This window comes from Ambystoma mexicanum, chromosome 2p (assembly GCF_040938575.1).
Source record: "Ambystoma mexicanum isolate Mex_15411 chromosome 2p, UKY_AmexF1_1, whole genome shotgun sequence".
Taxonomy (NCBI): Eukaryota; Metazoa; Chordata; class Amphibia; order Caudata; family Ambystomatidae; genus Ambystoma; species Ambystoma mexicanum.
The window spans coordinates 1,255,741,031-1,255,759,424 of NC_090923.1; the positions used below are offsets into that span (position 1 = coordinate 1,255,741,031).

The 18,394-nt window shown below is 48.9% G+C and overlaps 1 protein-coding gene across 2 annotated transcripts in view; it reads left to right on the top strand.

Annotated features, from left to right (window-relative positions):
- The window catches only part of BUD31 (BUD31 homolog), a 136,941-nt gene extending 120,484 nt beyond the window's left edge, over positions 1-16,457 (top strand). For both annotated transcript variants that reach the window (XM_069645568.1, XM_069645567.1), the window contains exons 4-5: positions 14,971-15,137; positions 16,154-16,457. In XM_069645568.1, the coding sequence (XP_069501669.1) occupies positions 14,971-15,137; positions 16,154-16,204 (218 nt within the window). In that variant the 3' untranslated portion in view covers positions 16,205-16,457. The remainder of the gene's footprint in view (positions 1-14,970; positions 15,138-16,153) is intronic.
- The last annotated feature ends 1,937 nt before the right edge of the window (positions 16,458-18,394 follow it).

Consider the following 18,394-nt stretch of genomic DNA (forward strand, 5'->3'; position numbering starts at 1 on the left):
TTTTACCCCATGATTGACCACTGTAGATGATTTTGATTGATATTTTATTTCTTTCGCGCTCGTACACAAGTGTTTCAGAACGTGACAAGGCAAGGGAGGGGAACAGGGGAGAACAAAACTGCGATCTTACTAGGCCCAGTGACATTGAGAACGCGCAAGTGCATGGGAGAGGGGGCAGGAGAAAAGTGCATGGAAGGGGGGAGAAGTGGAAAGTGCGAAGCAGAGGAAAAACAGATAAATACATAATAAAGGCAACAAACCGTGGTAATGCAGGCAGCAATTTGCAAGTGCTAGGTTTAAGGCAGCAGACGGTAGGTCTGATAAGTGCAGGAAGAAAAAGGGGGGGGGCTTTATGGGTACAGATACAGACCCCAGTGCAAGGGGTGGCCCGGAGGCAGTGCGGGGGGGTGGCAGGGTGAGCAGGTATCTGGGCCCGAAGGACAGAGGGTGGCCAGGTGCACGGTGCCAAGAGAGAACAGATCAGCAGGGGAGAGTGGGAGTAAAGGCAGAAGAAAAGGGGAAGGTCTTGAGGTGCTTCCGGAACCGGAGATGGTTCTCCTCAAGTTTTAGAGTGGCAGGGAGGCTGTTCCAGAGGGAGGCCCCAGCCGAAGACCGAGATCTACCCCCAGCTCGTTTCTTTGAGAAACAACTGACCCTGAGGGAGTTGGAGGTAGAGGAACGAAGAGCTCGAGAGGGGAGGTATTTGCGGAGGGATAGCTGAAGGTATTTTAGACCCAGGCCCCAGAAAGCCTTGTGGACAATGCAGAGGGTTTTGAATTTAATCCTTGCATCCAATGGGAGCCAGTGGAGAGATTTCAGAGCTGGAGAGATACGATCCCAGGGCTTGAGGCCAAGGACAAGTCTTGCAGTCCTGTTCTGGATTAGTTGCAGAGGGCGGAGAGTAGAGGCAGGTAGATTTAGAAAGAGGCTGTTACAATAGTCCAGGCTGGAGAGAACCAGAGCTTGGGATACCATGAGCTTCTGGGGGAAGGAGAGGAAAGGCAGAGTACCTCTGAGGAGGTGCAGTCGGAAATTTGACTTTTTAGAGACCTCAGAGATGTGGGCGAAGAAGGAAAGGGTGGAGTCAAAGATGACCCCGAGGTTCTTGGCCTCTTAGGTGGGGGTAGGAGGAAGGCCAAGAGAGGCCGGCCAGAGAGTGAGGGGAAAGGATGGTGAAGGTGTGCCGATGAGGAGGATCTCCGTCTTGCTGGCATTCAGACAAAGATCATTGGCGGCACACCATTCTTGAATGACAGTTAGGCAATCAGAGATGAGAGAGGGAGAGGAGGTGGCAGAGGGCAGCCTGAAATGAGTCAAGTATCGTCAGCGTAGCACTGGAAATTTGAGCAGAAAGTGGCAATGCAGTGGGCGAGAGTTCTCCAGCATGGGGTCTGTCATGGATTCACATGCTCATGAATATTCCCCGTCGTCAGGCCGGGAATCCTCGGTATAGAAAAAAATCAGTATCCGTTTCGTTTTTGATCTGTCTTTCTTAGTAGTAACCAATCACTGGTCTCTGGGTCATACTGCCCCCAGCCAATGACTGCCCTCTCCCTAAGCCCCGTCTCCGGCAGCCATCCTCAGATTTTTGCCGCACGTTCAAGTGTTGGGAGTCCTCGTGCTGTAGCTCTCGAGCATTTGCTGCGTTTTCGCGCTTTTTCAGGAGATTTTTCTCATTTTTCGGTTAAATAGAGCCTCAAGCTCCACCGTTTCTACATCCGATCAACGGGGATCCGTTTCAGAGTTTTCTATGCCCCTCAAGGGTGAAGATTTCGTCGAGTTACGCTTTTGGAGGATTCCAGAAGTTCCGAGGCCTACCCCGGACATGGCCCAGGAGAAAGGAAGCTCGACGCCCGGGAAGCTGTTCAGGACCTGCCCTGGATGCCAGCTTCAGAATGTTTTCAAGGAGGACGAGCATTCGTTATGCCTCTATGGTCTCCATGAGGACAAGACGCACAAGGAGAAGGACTGTGCGTTTTGTGGGAACATGTCGGAGCGGACCATGAAGGATCGCCACCTCCATCTCGCCAACTGGCTGGAAGGGAAGAGCCCGTCGGGCGAGAAGAAGAAAAAGAAGTCTGAGCGGTCTTCGAAGTCCTGTGAGGGTGCCCCGGCGACGGGGGCCCAACAAAAGGCTAAGCACTGCGAGTCCGCGGGCACCGGGAGCACCGAACGGTCGGGCTCCTTGGCTGCCAGGCAGGGCGCATCCTCCCTGGCGCCATCAACCACGAGCCAACGCTCTGGCTCGGGTAAGAGGAAGTCCGAGAACCCGGCGAAGCTTCTGGAGAGGCACCGGTCGATCTTGAAGATTCCGGCAGAGGGGGAGCGAGGCTCGGACCCTCCCCCCCCCCAAGGTGAAGGCCCCAGGCGTCCAGAAGGTGACCATGGCGTTAATTCACCCTGCTAAGACCTCGATTGAGGATGTCGCCGCGGGCCCTGGCTCAGCCTGTGGAGGCTACACCAGTGGAGGCGCCCTCAGGACCCAGAGTCTCCCTGCCACCGCAGAGGGAGTTGTCTTTCAGGCCCATTGAGAAGACCCCCACGAAGTCCTCGTTGGAAAAGGTGGGGGAGGGGCTGGTGGCCATCGTGGATACGGACACGACCTCTGAAGAAGAGCTCATCGAAGTCGTGGAAGAGGCCCAGCCCATCGGGAGGGATCCCGACGAGGGCGACGACGAGAGTGACGGTGTCGCCGACAAGGCTCCTCAAGAGACCTCGCGCCCGTCGTTTCCGGCGCCGCAGGACACCTCGGCGGCCATTTTGTCAGGGATTCAGTCCTTATGCTTGGAGATGAGGACAAGGTTGCCCCTTCCCCCGACGGAGGTACCTGAGCCAGACCGGACGGGGGAACCGGAGCCAGGACCTTCGGAGAGTCCATCGCATAAGAGGACGAGGCATCCTATGCCACCTCTCCCACCTCTGTGGCCTGCTCTGCCTTCCCCCCGGTCTACTACCCACGGGGATGATACAGGCACGGACACGGCTACGACAGGTACAGATGACGGAGGCGACGACGGGACGTGTCCCCCGTCGCCACCTGCTCGGGCGTCCCTGCCCAACGAGATTGGATCCTTTCATGCCATGATTTCCAGGGCATCCAAGCTTTTCCAGCTCTGCCCAGAAGAAAAGAAGAAAGAAGGGTTCCTTTACCAACGTCGCGAGGCTAAAAGGAAGACGGTCCTCGGCGTACCGCTTCTTGATGACATCTGGGATGAGGGGCTCGCCCTCCTCAAGAACCCTGCCACGGCGCCGGCAAAGAGGGACCGGTACGAGAAGAAGTACCGGGTCCCCGACGCTGCCCCCTTGTGCCTTCGGGCACAACCTAGCCCGGATTCGGTCGTCTCAGCGGCGGCAAAGAAGAAAGCTGGGGGGGCATCGGCCTCGACATCAACTTCCCCGCTGGACGGCGAGGGCAGGAAGTTGGACACGATGGGACGACGCATCATCTCATCCGCAGCAACGACTATCAAGGCGGCCAACGCCCTGGCTATCGTTGCCCGCTACGACATGGAGTTGTGGTTCAAAATCGCCCATCTGTTAGACTTCCTTCCGGATGCCAAAAGGGCTGAGGCCCTTGAAATCCTACAGGAGGGGGAGATTGCTTCGGACCACGCCATCACGGTGGCAACGGACATCGCCGACACCGGTTTCCGTCAGTTGGGCAACGGCGTTTGCTTGAGACGACGAGGATGGCTCAAGGCCACGGATTTCCGCCAGGAAGTACAAACCAAGGTTTTGGACATTCCCTTCGACGGGAACAACCTGTTTGGGAAGGCGGTTGATGAGTCCCTTCAGGCCATCAAGACAGACACAGAGACTGCCCGGGCACTGGGAGTGCTCCAACAATGACGGCCGTCCTTTCGGAGCTCCGGAGGCAGACAAGGTGCCTCCAAGGGATCCGGCAGTGGCTCCTCCACTTACCGCCAAGCGGCAAGATCTTCGTCCCAGGAAGCCTACATGGGACGCGGCAAGTCAGGTGGTGCCCGTCGTCGTCAAGGAGGCAAGGCGGCCTCCAAACAAGATTGAACCGAGGGTCGGGCCCCCGCCGAAGAACCTCGGTGGAGGCCGGCTGGCGAGGTTCGTCAGCGTGTGGGAGTCCATCTCCACGGACCGTTGAGTGCTGGACGCCCTGGCCCAAGGGCACGCCCTCGAGTTTCAGAAGAAGTGCCCTCGCGTTCCACCCGTGGCCAGGAAGGAAAATCACGTTCCCCCAACTACTGTTCGAAGTAAGGGCGATGCTCAAGAAGGGTGCCATCGAGCTCGTCCCAAAGAGGCTTCGGGGCTCCGGAGTTTACTCAAGGTACTTCCTCGTAAAAAAGAAGACAGGAGGATGGCGCCCCACCCTGGACCTACGACGACTGAACAAGTACATCAAGGCACAGAAGTTCTGTATGGTCACCCTCCAGCATGTGCTGGGACAGCTGGAGGAGGGCGATTTCCTGTCGTCGTCGGACTTGGAGGATGCGTACTTCCACATCCCCATTCTAAAAAGACACCGAAAGTTCCTCAGGTTCGTGGTCCAAGGGCAGCACTACCAGTTCAAGGCCCTCCCGTTCGGATTGAAGTCGGCACCCAGGGTGTTGTGCCTCGCACCGGTGGTGGCGTGGCTGCGCCTACGCGGGATCCACGTCTACCCCTACCTGGACGACTGGCTCATCCGGGCAAGGACAAGGGAGCTCGCCGTGGAGCACACTGCGAAGACCGTCCAGCTGCTCACAGACCTGGGATTCTCCATCAGCTTTCCAAAATCCCACCTGGTTCCGTCGCAAGTCGCCCTGTTTCTAGGAGCCAAGCTCGACACAGTGGCGCGGCTGGCCTCGCCATCGGAGGAAATGACCAGGAACATTCTGGGCAAGGTGCAGCGTCTTCTGGCCACGGACATGGCCAGGGTAAGATCCATCAAGTCCCTCCTCGGGATGATGTCCTCCTGCATTTATCTGGTGCGCCTTTGCAGGCTTCGGATGAGACCCTTACAGGAGTTCCTCGACGCCCGCTGGATCCAGTCGACGGGCAGCTTCGAGGACAGGATCCCTCTCAACGAGACGTTCCATCAGGCGATCCGGTGGTGGAGTACCTGCTCCCATCTGTCGCCGGGCACAGACTTTCAGACCCCAGCTCACCAGGTGATTGTGACGACGGACGCCTCCCTGGAAGGTTTGGGAGCGCACTCCGGAGATCTTCACGTGAGAGGCCTTTGGCTCCCGGAGGAGAAGTCTCTCCACATCAACATCTTGGAGCTCTGCACGGTGTTCTGGGCCCTCAGGTCCTTTCTTCTGTCTCTCGGGCAAGGTGGTGAGGATCTTCACCGACAACACCACCACGATGTTCTACATCCGGAAGCAGGGCGGAACCAGTTCCCCCGGCCCTATCCAAGGAAGCCCAGGGATCTGTGGCATTGGGCCGTCGCCCAAGGGATGTTTCTGGTGCCTCTTCATCTGGCAGGAATAAAAAACACGATCGCCGACTCACTCAGCAGGGAGCTGCGCTCGTGCCACGAGTGGGAACTACGCCAGGATCAAGTGGATCTACTCTTCCGACGATGGGGCGAACCCCAAATCGATCTCTTTGCGATGGCGATGAATTCCAAGTGCCGGAGGTTCGCCAGCAGGTTCCCCCAGCTGAGGAGCATGGGCGATGCTTTCTCGTTCCCCTGGAACTGCCTATTTCTTTATGCGTTCCCTCCGCTGCCGTTGCTGCTCCGGCTCATCAACCAGCTCAAGAGGTCCCGGTGCAGGATGATCCTCGTCGCACCGGCGTGGCCGAGGCAGATCTGGTTCCCAGACCTTCTGGACTTGTCAACGTCCCCACCAGTCAAGCTGCCGACCGACGCAGACCTTCTCTCCAGAGAAGGAGGTGCCATTCTTCACCACAACCCGGAGTCGCTGAATTTGCAGGCCTGGCTCCTGCAGCACTAGAGTTTGGAGGGTACGACATCCCGGCCGACTGCAAAGAGGTTCTTGCAAAGGCCAGGGCATCCTCAACTCTCGTGCTACGGACATAAATGGAAGAGGTTCTCTGTCTGGTGCCGTGCACAGAAGATTAACCCTCTGCGGATTACGGCCCCTCAAGTACTGCCACTGTCGCTGGCCAAAGCTGGACTGGCTCACGCCTCCATCAAGATACATCTGGCTGCAATCTCCCGATATACCAGGACGACGGGACGGGCGTCCTTGTGGTCTCATCGCCTGGTGAAAGAATTAATGAAGGGACTATTGCGATCATTCCCGCCGGTGAAGGCTCCTGCCCCGGCGTGGGTGCTTAATGTGGTGCTGACCAAGCTCATGGGGGGCCCCATTCGAGTCTATGCATTCGGCGCCTTTGAAGTTCCTGTCGTGGAAGACCGCTTTCCTCGTGGCCATCGCCTCCGCACGACGAGTGGGAGAGATCCAGGCCCTATCTTGCAAGCCTCCATACTTGACTTTTCATGACACGAGGGTGGTGCTGAGGACACACCCATCCTTTATGCCCAAGGTGCCGTCGGACTTCCACCTCAACGAGCCATTGGCGTTGCCAGTTTTCTTCCCGTCGCCTTCGTCGCCGGCTGAGAGGACTTTGCACTCGCTGGATGTAGCTAGAGCGCTGAAGTTCTACGTGGACCGCATGAAGACTTTTCGGAAGACGTCACAACTGTTTGTGAACTTTGGGATTGTGAATCCAGGGAAGGCCATTTCCAGATGGCTCTCCGGCTGCATCATGCACTGTCACCGGTTGGCAAACCGACAGCTGCCCGGCATTCTGAGAGCCCATTCGACCAGAGCGATCGCTGCTACCACGGCGTACCTGTCTGGTGTGCCCCTGCTGGACATCTGCAGGGCTGCGACGTGGAGGTCGACGCACACCTTCACAAGATTCTACTGCGTCGATCGGGACTCCAGGGAGGAGTCCAGGGTCGGCCAAGCAGTGCTGCGCAACCTGTTCGCCTAAGGTGAGCCTGGTGAGGAGGTAAAAGTTGCTTAATGTTGAGTTGTTGTTTTGCTTAATGTTGAGCCTGTTGCCACCTCCCGTGGTTGTGCATGTGTGTACTGCTATGTATTCTCTTATTCATGAGCATGTGAATCCATGCCAGACCCCATGCTGGAGAAGGAACAAGTTACTGACCTGTAACTGTTGTTCTCCAGCATGGGTCTGGCATGGATTCACATGCAAACCCTCCCGCCTACCCCTCTGCGGCTCTTCACTTGGTCATACTGCCACTTTACGTGCTACCAAATCTGAGGATGGCTGCCGGAGGCGGGGCTTAGGGAGAGGGCAGTCATTGGTTTGGGGCAGTATGACCCAGAGACCAGTGATTGGTTACTACTAAGAGACAGATCAGAAACTAAACTGATACTGATTTTTTTTCTATACCGAGGATTCCCGGCCTGACGGGGAATATTCATGAGCATGTGAATCCATTCCAGACCCATGCTGGAGAACAGGTAAGTAACTTGTTCCTTGCCAGGTATTGGTTGAAAAGCCAGGGCGAGAGGTTAAACCCCTGGGGAACACCACAGGTAGAGAGGAAGATGGATGAAAGGAAGGACCCAAGTTGAACCTGGAAGGGTCGATCTGAGAGGAAAGAGATCAGACAGGCCAGAGCCTGATCAGTCATACCCAGGTTTTCACAGACGGTTGAGCAGGATGGTATGGTTGACATTGTCAAAGGCAGAAGAGAGAGCGAGGAGGATGAGGACCGAGGGAATGTTAGAGTCAAGGTTGGAGAGCAGATCTTCACGGATGTTCAGGAGAGCAGTTTCCGTGCTTCTGGCAGCTCTGAAGCCAGACTGGTGGTCATGGAGACAGCCAACAGAATTGGAATGAAGGTTAAGCTGAGAGATGGCCAACTTTTCCAGGAGTTTGCCAAGAAAGGGAGTAATGGAAATTGGGCGATAGTTAGCTAGACCAGAAGGATCAGCTGTGGGTTTCTTGAGAAGAGGATGCACAAAGGAGTGCTTCAGAGGGGAGGCGGAAGGATCCAGAGGCAAAGGAGTGGTTGCAAAAATCAGCAAGGCCCGGAGCGAAGGTGTCCATGTGGTCCTTGATGGTTTTAGAGGAACAGGGATGAACCTGTTTTGAAGAGGTTTTCATAGATTGGACTTGTCTAGCGACCTCGTCAGAGGTGAAAAGAGGAAAGGACAAGAAGGATGGTGAGGAGGGTGGCTAAAGGAGGGTCAGCAAGCACAGATGGAGAGAGAAGAGGAGGGGTGTGGGTGGAGAGGGTGGATAGGATTTCCTGGGTTTTTGAAATGAAGTGAGGGACAAGGGCATTGCAAAAAACCTGGGAGGCAACAGGAGGGGTAGAGACTGCAGCAGGGTTGGCCAGCTCCTTGCAGATTTTAAAGAGTTTGGCCGAGTTGTTGGATGCCGCAGAGACACAAGCTTGAATGTGGACTCTCTTCTTGGTGAGGACAGATAGTCGGTATTGCCTTTGTAGCAGGCGAAAGGCCAGTTTGTCAGAGGATGAACAGGAAGTCCTCCATTTCCTCTCAGCTGCCCTACACTTAACGTTTAAGTGTAGCTAGGTCAGAGTCATACTTGTTTCAGGTCTTGTCCACGCCATCATACCTCCGGGTCCATTGCTGCGCATTATAAGTTTAATAAAGAAAAGTAAAGGTATATATGTTCCGTTAACCAATCCCTCCGCCCAATAGGTTTTTACTATTTGCCATGGCCACGTAGGATGCAGTCATAGCTGACGTATATTGAGGTATAAAGCCTTCGTGTAACTGAAATGTATTCGAGAGTGTGTGAGCTACAATTTGTTTTTCTTGCCAGATTTCCCTTTGTTGAATTGATAATAAAGTTGTACTTTGCCATATTATTTGAGTCTGTCCGGTTATGTGGGCCTGAAATCAGTTATGGTAATCCCGTCCAGCACTTGATACGCTCCAAGTGCTACTGCACATTAGGGTTCCCCGGTTTGTATCAACTAAGCCCGATCCCACCTCTCACACCATATGTGAGGACCCACGAATTAAGACACAGGCACAGAGGAGACCGGTTTGTGGCTACAAACCTTTATTAAAAACAAATGGGGGTTGGAAAATACCTCGGTATCCCTAATCTAGGAGGAATTTCCCTACCTCAACCAAAACAAACTGGTCTGTTTTAAAGTTGTTCAAGCAATAAGTATGTTCTGTGTCCGTAATCCTGTTCTGGCCATGACACTCTAAAGTAACTCCAAGAGGGAATGGGTAATGCCTCTTGCTTTCTTTAAGTGTTCAGCTGCTCAAAGTTAAACGCAAAAGTTAAAATCCAACAAAAAGGTTGCGGAATAAAGGAGTCCATTATTCATCTAGGGTACACCTTGGCAAAACCAAAAACATAACACTCGTCTTTGGAAATGGCATCTCCAAAACACTCAAATTGATGACCACGAGGTTCACCTAAACAGAGCAAACGTAATGAAACTATTTGCCTGTATTCCTGTACTACGAACAATATCCTCTGATGACATAAAAATTGTAGAGTACCCAACTGAGATAACGTCTGATCAGGTACTACTGCACATTAGTTCTTCTGCGGTGAAAAATATGTTACTGCAAGCTATTGAGTAGCTATTTGTATTTGGATTTGACATAACACTGGAACCTGATCAAGTGACACGAAATGGAAAATCGGGTCGACAGGACCGCGAAAACAAGGAAAAAATAAAACTACGACGAGCTACACTGCGGCGATCGTCATATCCTTCTGCTACTTGTTACAGGAGCACTAATCAAGGAGCACTCATGAGAACATGATGGATTCAGCATTTTTCTAAACCCTGCTGGAAAAAATGCCACTGGACGCCCTTTCACGAGCCTAGTTACCTTACTGAAAATACACAACTGGTTGATTCCCTTGAGTCGTCAAATCCAAATCCCTTTGTACAACGTACAATTGTGCAAATAACATCTACAAATAAGAATGAGAAACATCTATTACTAATAAACGGATATTGGAACCCTGCTATAACCATCACAACAAGCTTCATTAGTGCAGTAACAACACTAATTGGTGAAGCAATATTGACTTACAATAATTTATCAATAATTGTTTGTGGTGCTCTAAACTGCAGCTGGTTCAAATATGACTGTGAAAAAAAGACGAATCTGCAGATTCCATCTAATGCGGTAGCAAACAGAGGACAAATCTGGTCCGATGCTCTTGCAATAAGAAATTGCACAATGGTAAACGGCAATACCAAAGGCGACCAGCCATGCAACCCAACGTGGCGAGGATCGTGTAGTCGAAACACTTTGGATTACATCTGGGCCTCACGTAATGTCTTTGAAAGAGTGGCTTGCCTAAATGTAGTTCCAATGTCGAACAGTGATCACGACCTGCTACGCCTTGTCTGAGAAGTCGACTGGTGAGAACCAAATGTCATATATGATGTGCAACTTGCCTCAAATGCGGCGGATCAACAGGCCACAAATTGAAAGACTACGATCTGAATTAAATCGATTGAACAACATGGACTATTCCCCTTTGCTGACAGACTTCAAGATGACAATGGCATCTTCAAGAATAATCGGTCACACTTACAAACATCTGTTCAGCAAAGACATTGTCCAAGCAAAAAAGGAACTAAGGAAAGACTGAGACAGATGAAGAAAATGAAGATGCCAGCTGAATGTAAAGTCACCAAAGTGAAAGAAAGACGCCAGGCCTATCGGCATTGGCTTAAGTCTCACGCTGTGTCAATTGAACAAAATCGTGCCAAACTTAAGTTGGAACTATTGATTACAAAAAACACGCGTGACATTTGGGTTATCCTAAACAAAGGAAACACAAAATCTCTACCGACAAACACTAATCCAATTACCAGTGCGAAATGGGTCGAGTATTTTAAGCGAGTCTATAAAAAGCCAACAGATGAAACTCAATCTGAATCACACAACCCATCCTCGATGTGGGACGTAACTCCATCAAGAGATGAAATTGAACTGGCAATACAAAACCTAAAAAGCTCTAGAGCTGCCGGCCCAGACCAAATCTCAAACATTATGCTGAAGAAACATAAGGAACACTAGGCAAATTTTATTGAATGTCTATTCTGCGAAGTGTTCAAAGGCAAGATAATTCCAGAGTCATGGCTAAAGGCAATTGTGGTCCCAATTTACAAGAAGGGCAATAGAGACGATCCGCCGAACTATCGTCCTATTGCCCTTCTTGACACAATTGGGAAAATCCTTGGCACTTTTCTTAAGAGGCTTGCCGCATGGGCAACAGAGTCAGGGATAACTTGTCATTCGACAAGCAGGTTTCACTGAGAGAGTGAGAGTCTAAGTGAACTTATTATTGTTGAATGTCTTAAAGCTGGAGACCCAAAGGGCAAAGAGAAACATTTTCTTTGCATTCATAGACCTGAGGCAGGCCTTTGACACAATAAATAGTGAGAAATTGTGGTCTAAACTAACAAAGTGGAATTGTCCACCTTCAATTCTGGAACCACTAAAAGCACTTCATGCTAAAACTACGGTGCAAATAAGGTTGAATCAGCAAGGTGATCTGAGCCTGCCAGTAACCACGCATAGAGGTGTCAAGCAAGGCTGCCCTTTGGCAGCTGAATTGTTCAAACTATTCATAGCTGACTTGTCTGTGTGGCTAGACACAGTCCACTGCTTTTCTCCCAAGATCAACGGAACATCAATCAAATGCCTGGTCTATGCAGATGACGTGGTGCTGACTGATTATACTCAGATTCGTCTGCAGCGTCTCTTGAATAGTTTCTATGAGTATATGGAAACCAATGAGCTTATGCACGCAAAAAAACAAAGATCATGAGCATTGGACAAGTGCTTAAAAGAAAAGACAAAAAATTCAGATGGTCTATTGCAAATGACACATTAAGCACTGTAAAGTCCATAAGATACCTTGGTGTGATGTTCAATGATCTGCGAAGCAGCATGGGCTAAAGACCTAACTGATAGAACGATCAAACTTGGTCTACAAGGAGCAAAGATCAACAACGAATATGGGGAAATTCACGATTGCCACAATATTGACGTGATACCTTTTTAAAAATGTATTCCAACTATCGTGTTTGGTGCTGAAGCAGGTTGGAATCTTGACCATCGTCTTTGGCAAAGATTAGAAGGCATGTTTTGGAGACGAGCCCTGATGCTCTCCCATTACATCTCAGTAATTGTGCTGAGACATGAATTGGCCATTAACTCTCTCCACATGATGATTATATGGAGATCTCTCGCTACCCTGAGGGAAATGTACCTTGGTGAAACGAACGATTTCCGCATATAAAATCTTTGCGATTGGAAACAGAGATGCAATCCAAACTAACACAGATGTGGAAGCTAAAGTTTGATGCCATCATGGAAGCTACTAGCATAAGCAGATCAGAGTTACTAGATCGCCCGCAACATGCACAAAAGAATTAGAGATCTGGGACTGGATTTCGAACTCCGAAAAACGCATGAAACTCAAAACTGCTCTTCCTTTAACACAAGGTGAAATCAAACTACATAACCAACCAAAGTACTTATTAGACTGTCCGTCACGTCATCACAGAAACCAATTCCTAAGATTCAGGCTAAACGCCTTGAATAATAGGGAAATGCTTTGGATACGACAGAATAAGGATAAAACTGATAATAAATGCAGATTCTGTGGTACTGGAGAAATTGAGTCCTTAAAGCATCTGATAACTGCCTGTACTGGCACCAACAGCCAGCGGATTCAGCATTTGAGTAGCTTCAAAATGCAAAACAATGACATGGACGAATGGTGGGCTTTTGTAAGTGCTGGCAGAAACATCAAGCTATCATGCAGGTGAATTGACTACCTCGATATGATCCTGAGCGACAAATAGTCAGCGACTGGCGAAAGGAAAATCAGAGGAAAAGAAAGACCTACTGCAAGGAAGCATAAGTGTCATGAAATACCCTAAGGAAATGTAACGAATGTGGACCTCGACTTAGACTTTGAGAACGGCTTGGGAATGAACATGTAAATGACAATGGTTTACGAATGTAACAAGTTCAGTATTGATTTATTGAACTGAAGTTTTACTAAAATAAAAAAATAAAAGGTTTTCACACGGACAATATTCACAGTTCTGCGAAATAAACTCCTTCTTTAAACTCTTTGCAATATAGCAATAAGTTACAAATGGAATCACCAAGTTTCCAAAAGGATTTCTCTCTTCCCCTCAGAGTACTCACTTTGTTTGGGGAAATTGCTCCCTTCCCCAAGCTTTCTGTTCAGCTCATATCCAAAGTGTCCACTTCTTTCTAAGGACTTTTCCTTTCCGTTATTCATTTTGCCTACAGTTCTCTACCACAATATTGCCCTTCTTGAGATCCTTCTTTCAGCAAGTCACACAATAGTTCATATTCTCAAAGGCATGGTCCCTCCTTAGGACCCATCACAATGTGTAATCACATTTGTCTACACCTGGTATACTCTCCTGCCAGGATACATTCTCCCTTTAGATAGGATTTTCATGTCTTCATAACTTGATTGGCAAATACTTTCACTTGTTCAATGACTTTAAACTTGCCTTCTCGTTGCATTCTTATGAAGCGGCATAGCCTGTAAAACCATCTAGCATCCCATTTGTATACTTTGGGTTTTTCGGTAGTCTCTGGCTTACCCTTGCTTCCGTTACCTTCTATCTATATTATTTCCATGTCATGGGATTCATACGTTGGCAACCCAGTAACCTATTTGCTTTCCCCGGACTTGCCAGTTGTCTGGCGTTTCTTCCTTTCCGTCCGGTGCACTTATTTGGCTCAGTGTGTGCCCCATTAGTGCAGTACTGCTCCGGTGTCTTTCCCTGGTACGTGGTTCCCACTTCAATTCAATTTCTTGCGGTGAACTGCTGGCACACCTTTTGCTTTTCTGGAGTCGGGTTACCGTTTCTGCCCCTTCCCTCAGTTTGGTGCTTGGCTTGGTTACTGAACGACCAGCATACTGGCATCTGCAGCTCCTTCCTCTCATCTCCCTCATCAGCTGTGGCCGAGTCACATTTAAGCTTCCCGACTCGGTCATTCCTTTTCCAACAAGTAGACGTTGCGTTGGATTCCCGGATCTAGTAATAATCACTGCTCTGTTGGTTTTCCTCTGGTCAGTGGCTACATAACTTCCTCTTGAATGATATTGGGGAAGTGGGCACTGAGCTTCATTAGAAGTGATCCTTATTGCTCCTGGCCTCTTCCTCGTCCCAGTAGTCAGTATATGGTTCATAATGGGATTTTAGGGGGGAAACCAAAGTGGATCTACTAAGAGGTTGGGGAGGAGTATCACAATATGCCATTAAGGTCTGGGTGATGGAGGAAACATCCCTGGAAGGGAATGGTGGCCATGTGATTTTCCCCAATGATCTCTCCCCTCCCCGAGGGTCATCTCCCCTCTCAGGTGGTGCTCTCTCAGATAGCCCGCTCACGGGGTCAGGATCAGGTAGCAGCCGCTCACGGGGTCAGGATCAGGTAGCAGCTGCCGTCCGCTGGCCACATTGGGAGGCTAACACTGGGAAAAGGAGAGATGGCCTAATCCGATTCATCAGAGCACCCTTACCCACAGAAAAGTGTAGCAAAGTGTCCCCACCAAAGAACATACAATAATTCTGGCACTCAGGACTATGTCACTTCTGGCGTGCCCTCAACAACTCCAGGTTTTGCACCTGCCAAATTCCCCTAGCCCTTTGTAGTTCCTGATCAACCCCTACCCACTCTCTCTTCTTGCAGGGCGGCACTCTGCAAAGCTGCCCAAATGGTTCGAGGTTAACCATAACAGAATTGTGGTTACTCACTGTAACTTCCATGTGCGTGTCTCATCTCTTGTGTATGTATGAATGATTTAATTATTGTTTGCACTTTCTTTTGTCCCTGGAATACGTTTCTTCACTCTTGCCATCAGACTCGTACTTACCTGATCCCGCCTTCCCCCTCCAATGCCTCATTTTGTTAAAATGAATACATTGAAAAAGAAATCCGGTCCACAGGGCTGCACATCTATGGTAAAAAGTTGAACTTTTGTTTTGTGCAGAGCTGTACGAGTATTGTATTCGAGAAGGATATGCAGATAAAAACTTGATTGCAAAGTGGAAGAAGCAGGGTTACGAAAACCTGTGCTGCCTGCGCTGTATCCAGACACGTGACACCAACTTCGGAACTAACTGCATCTGCCGGGTCCCCAAAAGCAAGCTCGAAGTGGTAGGTATTTTTTTGCACCAGCTGACCGTCCCCTGCGCACAGCGAACATTCCATTGTCGGTTGCCTTTTAGGACCCATTTCTGTGTGATTAATTGGTAGTAACACTATTTCTGCAGAGCACGGCTTGCACAAGTTAAAATGATTAGGGATGTTGGCTTCTGGCTAGGGACACATATTAAAAGTAACGTGTTAGCAATGTTGCACCCTCCCCAATAAAAAATAATGTGTATCTAGTGCATTCTGCTTTGGAAGTAGCCTTATATCTCTAGACAAAGTTACAGGACAGGTTTTAACTTTTATCCTGCACCTTGATGCAAATGAGCGCACCACAACATAAACATTGTTGAATGGCTTGTTGCCACAAGAGAGGGAGTATAACCCAACCTCCGCTTGCAATTTTTAAGTTATCACTTTAAACCAATGGCAGATCATCTTTTGGAAATTCCAATTAAACGTTATTCCAAACATTTAACTAAAACTTTACAGGGAATCCTTTACTCTGTGCAAGCCTGTTATTTTTACATGCAGTTTAAAAAGATTGGAGAAGTTCTACTTCACTTACTGACCTCCTAAACAGGAGCATAATGTAAATAAACCTGGGGCAGGTGTAATGCCAAATGATCTTTTTTCACACAATGTGTTTGTGATTAAAAAAAATAAATAAATAAAAAAGACCTCCAACAAGCAAAGCGCCATTATTTGTAATCTTACAAAATTAGATGCGTCCTTATTCGCCAGCTATCTCCACCTTAACTACTCATAGGGAAAGGTGTTTTTGCTCCCATGTGAAGATGTTTTTTGTTAAACAAACGAGCACAGATACCCACTTCACATTTCCCCCCACTCCTAATGAAAAGTTCCATCTTTAGAGCAGGTATAGGATTAGGTGGCGAACATTCACATAAGGTGGCACATACCCTTTACTAAACTGTTTGCCAATCGTTGTTGGATGTAATTTGAAACTGCTGATGTGCTTTTGTATGATTAGCTTGAATATTTGCCTTTTCGTTTCTCAGGGAAGAATCATTGAATGCACACACTGCGGCTGCAGAGGATGTTCCGGTTAAAGGCTTGCTTGTGTTGGACATTCCTTAGTGTTTCTTGGGAGCCTGAATCTCGTCACTTGGACCACATTCTACATTGTTCAGATTATTGTTCAAACCATCCCATGCAACACTTGCAAATAGTGACTGTTTATTTTTAAATTCTTCCCCCTCCCCAGTTGGAGCAGCAGCATGGCATAGACTGGAGTGCTTTGAGTTCTTGAGTGTTTTTATTATGTGATGTTAATTTTCAAATAAAATATTTGCTTCACTACAATTGTGAGGAATAATGTCTCTTGGAAAAGTTGAATTATACACGTCTGGACTGAATTGCGTTTATTCTTGCAGGGCATTTGGTGTGCGTTTTTGTCAGTCCTGATTTAAAGTGTGGTTTTGCATACGATCCTACGCCCTATCCCCTTTCCTCCATACTTATTGGATATTCTGTTCATTGGGACTGGAGCAGAGCACTTTTTGCAGCACCAAAAGACATTGTCCTTTTTTTTATATGTACACGAGGGCCAGCATGAGAGTGGCTTTAGCCCTGCCTTCCTGAGACCTGGCCCATGAATCGCCCTCTAGTCCTTTCCTCCACGCAGTCAGGATGGGACATGCGCAGCTCCTGCATGGCATTTTTTCTCCCTCCTTCTTTTGTCATTAAATCTTCCTGCGGTCCTGTTTCCTCTGCCTATGCCGAAGCGAAAGGGCTTTGAGTCATATGTCATGTGGGCATCAATACGTGGCAACGGACCCTCATAACCTTTGCCTCTAGTGCTCGGGTCCCGAACATCACTGGAACTTCTATTTTTATTGTGATTCCCTCTCGGTCCGGGCACTTGAGAGAAGACTTGTCCGGTGGGGGGAGTTTTCAACATCCATTTTCTGGTTCATCTGAGGGAATTCATTGAGGAAAAAAGAAGCCGTCCGATTAGTAACTTATTTACAGGGCACCCTGCCCAGGAGATGCCTTCCCAGGCTCATCTGGTGTCATGTTGATGGTAGCACCACCAGGGTTTGCCCTGCGGTACTCTGTTCAGCGCCTAAACTGGATACCTGAGGATCCTCTGAGGTTCCCTTTCTTAGGCCTAAGCCTTCTACCGGCAAGGTCGAGGATCCCAGTCCAGGTGCTAAAAATACTGCAATAAAATCCAAAGTTCCCTTTAAAGGGACTAAACAAAATATCGGCGGTGAAGAGGATATAAAACGGTCAAAGGTCCAAAAAAGTCAGTTAATACCAGTGTTGCAGAGGATCCCTCAAAAAGGGCAAAGGCACTGCGAAACCTTTGCTGCCCTCAGACAAGCCTGCAACACACATTACCACAGATGGCCTCAAAATGCAGTGACAACACTGGCCATTTTATCGATCCACGCGGCCACTGCTTCCATCGATACTGGGCCCAGTTCAATGCCTTCTGAGTCATTGGGGCGAGATCCCTTAAGTCGAACTGTGGCTTGGAATCCTAACACGTGAATGCCCTTACCACCAACAAGCTCTCCCCTCCACCCCCCCACGTAGTCTCTATTACATCACGTTGTTCCGTGGTTGGGGGGAGTGGGTCCATCCTGGTAGCCTGTTTTTTCCCAGTCTTGGAGGCAGAATCCGTTTAACAGACTTATTCCAACTCCACAGCTGAGGTAATCCTTAGAGGATGCTTTCTTTAGAAGGTTCCAGAGCCTCATGTATTCAGACCCTTTGAGGACATACTTCAAATACCTCTTCAGGGAAGTTTTTACTCCAAGCAGGTTTCAAGCTTCCTTAGGTGAAGTACCTCCTCAACAGGCTCCGGTGTAACACCCTCCTGAACCTAGGGAGCCCGAGCCAACGACATACGCAATGTGGATGCACAAGAGGAAGAGGAGTCGTCATTGTCCTTTAATTAGGGCATTTCATGACAGTCTTGATTTAATGTCTTAGATGGACATACCAATAGATCACAGGAAGCAATTTTCAAATCGGTATCAAGGAAATGTATTAAACCTGATACAATTTAAATAAATGATTAAAATCATGATTTTAATCTGCAATTAATGGCAATAATTCACATAGCAGGAAAAAACTTTAAGAACACATCTATACAATAAGCAAATTCATCCTATTCAATCGTACACTCATTCATCCACATACAAATGTCAACCATCCAATTTGTACAAAACTACAAAAGATACACAATCTCTAAAATCTATAAAAACCATGACATATAATTCATCCATAAG